This window comes from Rhinopithecus bieti, unplaced genomic scaffold, assembly GCF_001698545.2.
Source record: "Rhinopithecus bieti isolate Rb0 unplaced genomic scaffold, ASM169854v2 scaffold_27006, whole genome shotgun sequence".
Classification (NCBI taxonomy): domain Eukaryota; kingdom Metazoa; phylum Chordata; class Mammalia; order Primates; family Cercopithecidae; genus Rhinopithecus; species Rhinopithecus bieti.
Window position 1 is genome coordinate 1,437,745 of NW_016813373.1, and position 9,366 is coordinate 1,447,110.

The window sequence follows — 9,366 nt, forward strand, 5'->3', positions numbered from 1 at the left end:
ATGGTTAAGGTTTTGCATATCTCTGTCTTATCACCCCACTTGAAGAATGAGCTTTTGTGAGCAGATACAGTGCCTTATTCTCCTTCCTCCCCTCCACAGGACCTGATCACCAGAGGCACTTAAAGATCTGATGACTATTACACACTTTTGGGGACACATTGATTGTATAAAGTGAGGTACAGCCCTAAGCAAGATCAACCCACTGCATTTCCAGATTGCTCCAGCTGAACAAATATACAAACCATCCTCACCCTTTTTTTCCTCTCTGCATTTTCAAGCAGTAGGTGGTAGTAATAAAAACACCACCTCGAATTGGGACAGCACTTTACAGTTTCAAAGCAACTTTCATAACCCAAAGTCACTCTCCACCCAACGCTCATCCCCAAGCCAGGCCCATCCATTTCCACCCACACCCCTGCTTCTCCTGATGGCCAGCCCTGTGCCAGCTGCTGCCAGATAGGACCACGTGCCCTCCCTCCAGCAAGTCCATGTGTGATGTGGAGAGTTTCCTCATAAAGAGTCAGCTGGGCAGAAATGTGGGCAGAGACCAGAGGGCAGCTTGTTCAGGTTCCGTTTATTATGTTCTCACAGCCTTGTTTATAGTAAAGGTGAAAGACATGATTCCACTTTACATGGTAATGAAACAACTCAATGAGGACTCCATCAGCCAAGCGGTTTATATGGCAGATGAGCTGCTACAAATCTGTTGTGTGCTCGCCGCGTGACTCAGCTAATGCTACCGGGGTTGGAGCGCACACCCAGCCCAGCCACCTTTTCCATACCTGGCAGAGGGAAGGGAGCGGAAGGACCAAAAGGGCGTAAGAACCAGGAAAGGAACAGTTTATTAAAAGGACCCAGAGCCCAACCTAGGAAGGCCAGTGGCCCCATCCTGAGATCTCCCGTCTTGGTCCACAGCATCTTGTGGAGTTCTGAGAGGCCACGGGAACAGGAAGGCATCTCTGCTCTTGGCTTCTTCCTCCACCATCTCATGCCGAGTGGCACGGTAGAACAGGCTCTCAGTGCCAGGGAGACTTTGCTTCTAACCCAGAGGGATGCAGATTTAAAGAGGCCTGACACTTGGAAGGGTGGCCTGGGATGGAAAACCGTGATGCCTCTGCCTTCCGTGGAACTGGGCACAGACAGGGTCAGGAGAACTCTGGACACTCTTGTTGGTGGGAGACCATCCTGCCTCTGCATTTTCTACTCATCCCTTCTCCTCTGGTCCACGGAGAAGCAGACACCATGTTAGCGGCTGATCTCTCCCACCCGCTCCTTCCTCTTCAGTCTTCCCCATTCTACCCTCCCCCAGCTCTCAGCACCGTTAAGTTCACAGCTTCCCCTCACAGCAGAGCCAGCTGAGCTGCCCAGCTCAAGTGCCCAGGGCCTGCACCCAGAGGCTGGGCCCACAGCCTGCGCAGAACGCTCTTTCACAGCTTTGGTTTATTCAGAGCAGCAGTTCTGGGGAGAGCACCGGAGATTAAAACCAACTAGGACCTTCCCAGCTGCCCACCCAACCTGGGACCAAAGAGGGAATGGTGAGGGCTTGGAAAGGCCTCACAGATCTTGATATCCCCAGGACGTGACACTCTCCACTGAGAAATTTGGAAGTTGTGTTACTACTATTATTATTACCACGACACTCTTCACTCACCACGTGAGTGGGGGTTCCAACTACCTTGTCGTGTGGCCTTGGGTACAGAGACACACCCTAATGCAAAATGGCCAAACACAAGGGTGCAGGAAAACAGACAGGGGAAACAGCCTAGGAGACAAACTTGGAGGAGACAGGACTCGGAAAGCATGGCAGAGCGTCTTTCGATCAAGGATCCCTTCAGCTACCACCTTCGGCAAGGCCGCTGCCCAGCAATGCATGCAGCTTGGGCCAAATTACCTTTATCTCAAAAGAGCAAGTCAGACCCCAAGGGCATCGAGGCAGCATCCCGAGTCAGGTTCCAGGACTGGCCAGGTTCCTCAGTATCTACGTGTTTGCATCTGGAAATGTGCCAGCCCCCTTGGTCCACACAGCTGTGTTCCCCCCGCCCTTTCCCCTCCCCTACACTGTGTTCCTCCTCACTCCTTAGACCAATGCTTCCTAAGTTCAGCTGCACACTGGAATCACCTGTGGAGCTTTAAAAATGACTGATGCCTGGGTCTCTACCAAAAGCTTCTGATTTGGCTGTTCTGGGGTGGGACCTGGACATCTGGGTTTTAAAAACTCCCTAGGTGATTCTAAGGAGCAGCCATGGTCATGAGCCACTGTCTAAGACCATCCTTTTTCCAAGTCCACAGGCCACTAGCCACCTAGGAACTTATTAAATATATTGATTTCTGGGCCCCATCTCAGGTCTATCAGATCAGCATCTCTGGGTGTGCACCTGGGAATTAGCACTTGTCACAGGCTTTCCAGGTGATTCCTGTGCATGCTCAAGTTTAATGAGAAGGACTGCCTCAGAGGATTCTTCCTCACCCCAGAGGTGCCCAAGGCCATGAATGGTTGATACTGACAGTATTCTATTTAGTTTGCCAAGGGCAATGATGAATCTCACGCCAGCCCCCAAACAAGTTAGCCCTCCAGTGGGGCAAGGTCACTCAGGGATGGAGAGCAATTCTGGAAGTCACAGCTCTGCCTGGACTCCTGCCCTGGCTTGCCTGGAGCCTGCACAGGCCCACGACCCAGCAAGCCTTGAGTCCAGAGAGCAAGTCCACAGCACAGGCCCGGCTTGAGGAGCAAAGGAAGACAGGCAATAAATGGAAGTGATACCCAAGGACATGAGCTTGTGGAAGAGGCAATGGGAGAGAGGGCAGGACTGGGAAACATGGAAGCTCAGGGATGAGGTATGCTTGGATATTGCTCTAGATGTTGTAAACATTTCTCTTTGTTTTATCACAGACCAAAATCTGGGTTGGCACAACCAGAGTGCCTAAAACTAGGCATCAGAATGGAGAGTGCTGCGCCTCTTGTGGGAAGCAGGGCATACAGGGTATGAGGAAAGCTCCACCCCACGGGAAGATCATGTCTGCCTTGTACTAGTCTAATGCTCACAATTGTCACACACACACAAACACACAGAGACGCTCCACAGGAGTACCATAAATTTAGCTATCACGTTCCTCTACACACGGACACACGCCCACATACTCTTGCTTAGCTGCAAAATTCAGGATCCCCAAGTTGGGTCTTTCACACCTCCCCATTGTGGGAGGAAGTCACCAGGGCGCCATGACACCACCATCTGCAGCCTTCGTTTCCTCAATAGTTGGCAAGAACTCTAGGCCCCTCTATGAGGCCATAGCATGACACTCTTGTTCAGGCTTTTCTCCTTGGGATAGTGGAAGTGGTGAAAAAGGCCCCTTTTAGAATGTTTCACATTTCTATAACTCTGTGCAATTCCAATTTATATGCACCTCATATTCGACAGTAGAGTTGGCAGCAGATGCACATTTCATATGTAAACAATGTTTAAAATACCCTGTTAGAGAATTTAATCATTAAATTAATTCTGGCAGCTTTATCTAAGAAAGAATGATTTGTTTTTTTAACCACGGTTGAGAGGATACTACCTGATCTGACTAGGATCACCGATTTGAGGCTTTGGAGTTCTCGAACACGAAATTCCACAGGTCTCTTCGGTGTGAGGGCTAGGAGACGTGTGTTCTTCTCTCCCCTTGAGGTTCACACAGTCACGCCCACCCTCACTCACAGATAACAATGTGCCGTGGCAGTGCAGTGGGCCCTAGCACTAGTGGGACTCAAGGGCCTTCTTGGCCTAGTCTAGCTATAGCTAGAAAAGAAAGAGATTCTCAAAGTTAACGGAGAGGAACACAAGCACTAGAACACCACCAGCATAACCTTAAAAGGCCCCTCACCCCTTAAAACGAGAATGGTTCAGCCCAGTTTGCAATCGCCTGCACAGAGCTTATACCTAATCATGTGCTGTTCCACTTAGTCAAGCTGAAAGTTTTGTAGATCTGCAGTGAATCCAAATCCATTGACCGTGAATTATTCCAACAGTAACTCCACTCTGTTATCCTCTCCACCTGGAAACCAACCTCTTGCATGCCCTTCTTTCACTTTCTGGTCTCTCTGCTAAAGGTTCATCTCCTTGGCTGGCACTACTCTTGTGCCAAAGTCAGCTTTTTCCTGGGTAGCTAGAGTAGGTTCCAGGCTGTTCACTCATCCTCCAAGGAAGAGTTGCCTGACACACTTCCAAGAGCAGCTCTAGGGTATCATGAAAGCATTTTAGGAAGGTTCTCCGCGTCCAGATGTTCACAGTGATCTTCTTAGACACACCTTCTATTTCATGCTCAATTCCAAAAGGTCAAAGATCAAGAAAGAAGCTGCTTCATGGTATCCAAGAGAGAGATCTTTCTAAGAAAGCATGTTCCCAGGAAGTATGCTGGAAAGAGTTTCAGCCTAAATTCCCGTTCTCCCCCATCATAATTACATGACCGGCATGGAAGGGGGGAGGTGGAGATACAGGGAAAGTACTAGGCACCGTGGGAGCACTCCATGCTACAGGAATTCACCTCCCTTTGCCAAGTTGTCATCCTAAGAGATCAGTGATGTATGATGCTGCAGAGAGGTGAGGGCAGAGAAGACACAGAGCAACAGACAGGTTATATGGTACCCCTTTGAATAGAAATCTACTGGTGCTACATTCCCTCGTCTCCTGACTTCTGGAAAAGTTCTTCGTAGAATTGAGGAAGATTTGTAAGCTGTATCTTTCTTAATGGCAGTTCCACTTCAGAAGTCATGAAGGACATGTCCCAAGACTCTTTCTGGAAATGTAAGGGTAGGGTAGTCTTGTGAATTTCCTAGGCCAAGATGGAAAGTAATCACAGTTTTTCACACTCGTCCAATGGAAATGGAAGAAACAAACAACTCCATGGATTTCACTCCTTCTCCGAGAGGTCACCTGTCAATGACAGCACTAGAAACCTGGAATTCCACAGAAACCTCTCTCCTAAGCTGTGAGGTCCCAGTGAGCAGAGCTGGCCACCACAAATCACAGAGTGGAGCCCAAGTCTTTCAGCTACTCCTTCCAGGGATTTACAACAAGTGGAGTCAGGAATCCTAACTGAGGAGGGTGTGGAGGTGGTGGGAATTGCATTTGCATTATTTACAGATTAGCCTAGCACAGCAAATCTGCCCTCTCAGCAGAGGTGACCCAAGGCATTATGAAGGGCAAGTTGCTGACCCAGAAAAGGGTGACAGCGGCAAGGCGCTACCACTAACCAAAACACAAACATGGGTAAATGGAATAGAGTCCAAGCTCCAGCAGCTGGGTCATACTTTGGAAAGGCCCTTCATTCCCTCCTCACCCCCAGCCTCCCACCCCCAATGCCACTGCTTTTGAACACCTATGACATTTCACATTAGAATATGATCTTTGCAGCAAGGGGAGGGGAAAGCCGGTGATTTCCAGGAGTCCGCTTCTGAGGTCTAACTGAGCCTCCTCTGGCTTTGGGACAGCAGATCTAAGTACATTTTGGACCTCAGGAACCTGGGGTAAGAGTCTTTCTCCATGAGGCTGTGTACTTTTCCTTGGGCTTGGTCAAAGCAAGTCAGGGACGGCTCCTGAATGTTCTTCCTCGTGGCTTCTCGGGTCTGGAAGTCAATGTTTACCTAGAGATACAAACAGAGAGCAAGGTCACAGGCCCTCAAGGGCCAAGGTTTCTGGCAGCTGGCCCTAACTATGCAATAATTATTAATGACAGCGTCTACATGTTTAAGGCGATTTTGGCTTTTCAAATTGCTTCCATGGAGGTCATCCCTTTTGATCACAGCAAGAATCCTGCAGCGTCTGAAGACTAGATATTCTCAGTCCCAATTTATAGACAACAATACTGAAAAGAAGAAACTAAAAAGCTTGTTTAAAGTAGTATGGAAAGTTAGCAACAGAGCCAAGGCAAAATCCCAAATTACTTGAATCCCTAATCCAGGGACCTTCACCCTGGCAGGCAAAGGGATAGATCCAAGCCAGTTGTTAATGCAACTCCCCTGAAGTAAGTTTTTTCTCCTGTCTTTTCTTGTCTACTAAGGAAACAAATGCCTTGTGGAGGGAGGCCCTGGTTAGAATGTACATCTTTGTTCCAACCAGCATTATAAAGGGCCTGTAGCATCCTAGACAACTGGTAAAGACTTCTTGCATCCCAAGTCAAAGCATAATTGAAGGAATCTAAAAATGCAATGCACCTAAACTGGTAGCAAACATTTTTCTTCATGTAAACCCTCCCCTCCCAAGTAAAATTCTGTATTATAACTCAGAACAGCAATATAATAGAAATTCATCCTATTACTATAAATCATTATAATTAAATAATATAAATAATTATAATTACTCATTAATGAGCAGTGGCAAATACTGAACAGGTGCTTCATCTCTCATACTCTGAAAGGTAGGTACCCTTTTACATTGGGGAAATTGAGACCCAGAGATGTTTAGTAACTTGACCAAGATCTCATAGCTAGTAAGTGGTGGAGCTAAAATTGAAACAAGATTTCAAAGCAGATCCACATTTCATTAAGCTATGCTGCCTTCCACCAGGAAAATGAACGTAGACTGGGTAGCATTTATTCTTGCAAAATCTCTGTAGCAACACAGTTCCTGCTAGCACATGCTTAACTGACAGACAACTAAAACACTCCTAATGGAGCTCCTCTGATGGAAGCCCTGGGTTTCTGTTTCTTAAAAATGATCGTTTTTTTTTTTTTTTTCCATCAAGGGCCACCAGAGCGATGAGGTTCAGTTTTGTATAAGAAAGTCCTCATCAAGCCTGGCTCAGATCCTCTCTGAGGAGAGAAATGCAGGCCAGAGGCCATGGACAGACAGGATGGTCGCCGCTGCCAACACACCTCCCGTGGAGCCTGCACATCCACAAACTCCTCAAAGATCCTATGGGCCTTAGAGACCAGTTTTGCTGTTGACCTGGTCTTCTTGAACTCCTCACAGGCCAACCAGAACTCCAGGTTCTCCTCACTGAACTCCGTCTTCAAGAAGGCACGGAATGCAGCCACCCCATCTGTGGATGTGGGAGGAAGAAAAGAAGAGAGATAGGAAGCAGCTTAAGTTTAAGAACTGTAGAAGAAAGAAAGGAAGTAATAGTGTGAGGGTGCCCCTAATTGTCCAAGCTCACTGCTCCTCCACACCCTCTTGAAGACCCCATTCTCATCTGGGTGCAGTGGCTCACGTCTGTAATCCCAGCACTTTGGGAGGCCGAGGCAGGTGGATCACCTGAGGTCAGGAGTTCGAGACCAGCCTGGCCAACATGGCGAAACCCCATCTCTACTAAAAATACAAAAAAAAATTAGCTGGGCATGGTGGCACATTTCTGTAATTCCAGCTACTTGGCAGAGAGGCAGGAGAATCACTTAAACCTGGGAGGCAGAGGTTGCAGTGAGCTGAGATCACGCCACTGCACTCCAGCCTGGGCGACAGAGTGAGACTCCATCTCAAAAAAAAAAAAAAAAAAAAAAAAAAAAGACTTCATTATCCTAGACACACAAGTGTCCTCAGAGACAAGCCATGCTTCTTATTCAAGTCACGGGGCCGGGCGTGGTGTCTCACGCCTGTAATCCCAGCACCTGGGAAGGGAAAAGCAGGTGGACCATCTGAGGTCAGGAGTTCGAGACCAGCCTGGCCAACATGATACAACCTCATCTCTACTAAATACAAAAAATTAGTTGGGTGTGGTGGTGCATGCTTGTAATTCCAGCTACTTGGGAGGCTGAGGTGGGAGAATCGCTTGAACCCAGGAGTCAGAGGTTGCAGTGAGCCGAGATCACACTACTACACTCCAGCCTGGGCGACAAGAGCAAAAGTACATCTCATTAAAATAATAATAATAATAAAATAAAATAAAATAAAGAGTCATAATGATATTACAAAGCCATATTTAGGAAGGTGTAGTAATATGTTTGGGGCACAGGTATCTGTTCCCTAGGTCTATTGGTGAGCTATGTTGCTATTTAATAATCAGGTCAAATTATTTGTTCTCTAACCTAATCCAAGTCAACCATCCTGAGGAAACACAAAACTTGTTACAAGATGAGCCAGAGGGAACGTGAATGTCTCATCCTTTGCTACTACCAAAAAAATCTGAAAGTAAACTACCTACTGAAATGCAGTCAGCAGTGTCATTCTGTTACCTGGATGGGGTTGCAAGCCTTTTAAAAAAAAAAATTTGAGGTGCTATATTTTGATGTTTTCTTCCATGTATACTTTATTTTAAAAGATATTGCCTATCAAATTATGTTTTAGTTAAGATTGATCATAATTTTCCTGCCAAGTGATTTAACAAATTAATATGCCTTTTCATTTTGTTAATCAATATCATACATATTGTCAAGCAGTGCTTCCAACCAACACAAGATGAGCAGGTTTACCATGTCCAGTTAGAAAGGGAAATCACATTTATTGATAGCTTATGCATCCAGTTAATGTTTTACTTAAAATATTTTTTATAAGTTATTTCAACCTCAACACACTCCCCTCTAATCAAATAACAGCTATAGTTTTCTATAAACGGTCCTCAGGGGAAGGGCACATACAACATAGAATAAAGAAGTGTTCTACTGGTTATAAAAGACGCTGGCAATAATCTTTTATTTCTTTTCTAAAATTCCCTAGAAGAACAAAATGTTAACAACTCTTAATTCTAGATGACAGGATGACCTGGGCATCTGACGTCCACCACTATCCACCAGGACCGTACACTGGCCAGGGTCATTCGATGGATTGCTGGTGCCAGGCTGTTGATACATTCAAATGCTTACTTTTACTTTCTTGAAATGTTTTCATTTCTCTGAATAAAAAAGTCATTGTATATCTTTGTCTTTCAAAATAGATATTTTAATGTTTATACTAGAACAGTATCATAAAAGCCAAGACCTTTACTTGCAAGAGCCAGGAACTTAAGAGAAAGGTTTTGGGTGGCTCCCAACACTAAGCTTTAAGTCACAAGGAGATTTAAGTTTGGAAACCTGAGTTTAAACTCATTTTGAAAAGTAGGAATGGCCGGGCGCAGTTGCCCACACCTATAGTCTCAACATTTGGGAGGCTGAGGTAAACAGACTGCTTGAGCCCAGGAGTTCGAGACCAGCCTGGGCAACATGGCAAAACCCTATCTCTCCAAAATACAAAATTGGCCAGGTGTGGTGGCGTGTGCCCAGCTATTCGGGAAGTTGAGATGGGAGGATCACCTGAACCCCAGAAGTTGAGACTTCAGTGAGCTGTGATCACACCACTGCACTCCAGCCCAGGTGACAGAGTGATACCCTATCTTTATTTTTTTTTTTATTTTTTTTATTTTTTTGAGGCGGAGTCTTGCTCTGTCGCCCAGGCTGGAGTGCAGTGGCCAGATCTC

At 46.3% G+C, this 9,366-nt stretch overlaps 1 protein-coding gene across 4 annotated transcripts in view; it reads right to left on the reverse strand.

The window, feature by feature from the left end:
* Positions 1–555: 555 nt before the first annotated feature.
* The window catches only part of RGS8 (regulator of G protein signaling 8), a 39,995-nt gene continuing 31,184 nt past the window's right edge, over positions 556–9,366 (reverse strand). For 2 of the 4 annotated variants that reach the window (XM_017848128.1, XM_017848129.1), the window contains 2 exons: positions 6,857–7,023; positions 556–5,626 (listed from right to left, as the gene is read on the reverse strand). In XM_017848128.1, coding sequence (XP_017703617.1) covers positions 5,444–5,626; positions 6,857–7,023 — 350 coding nt within the window. In that variant the 3' untranslated portion in view covers positions 556–5,443. The remainder of the gene's footprint in view (positions 5,627–6,856; positions 7,024–9,366) is intronic. The other 2 variants (XM_017848127.1, XM_017848130.1) reach the window with 1 other exon arrangement.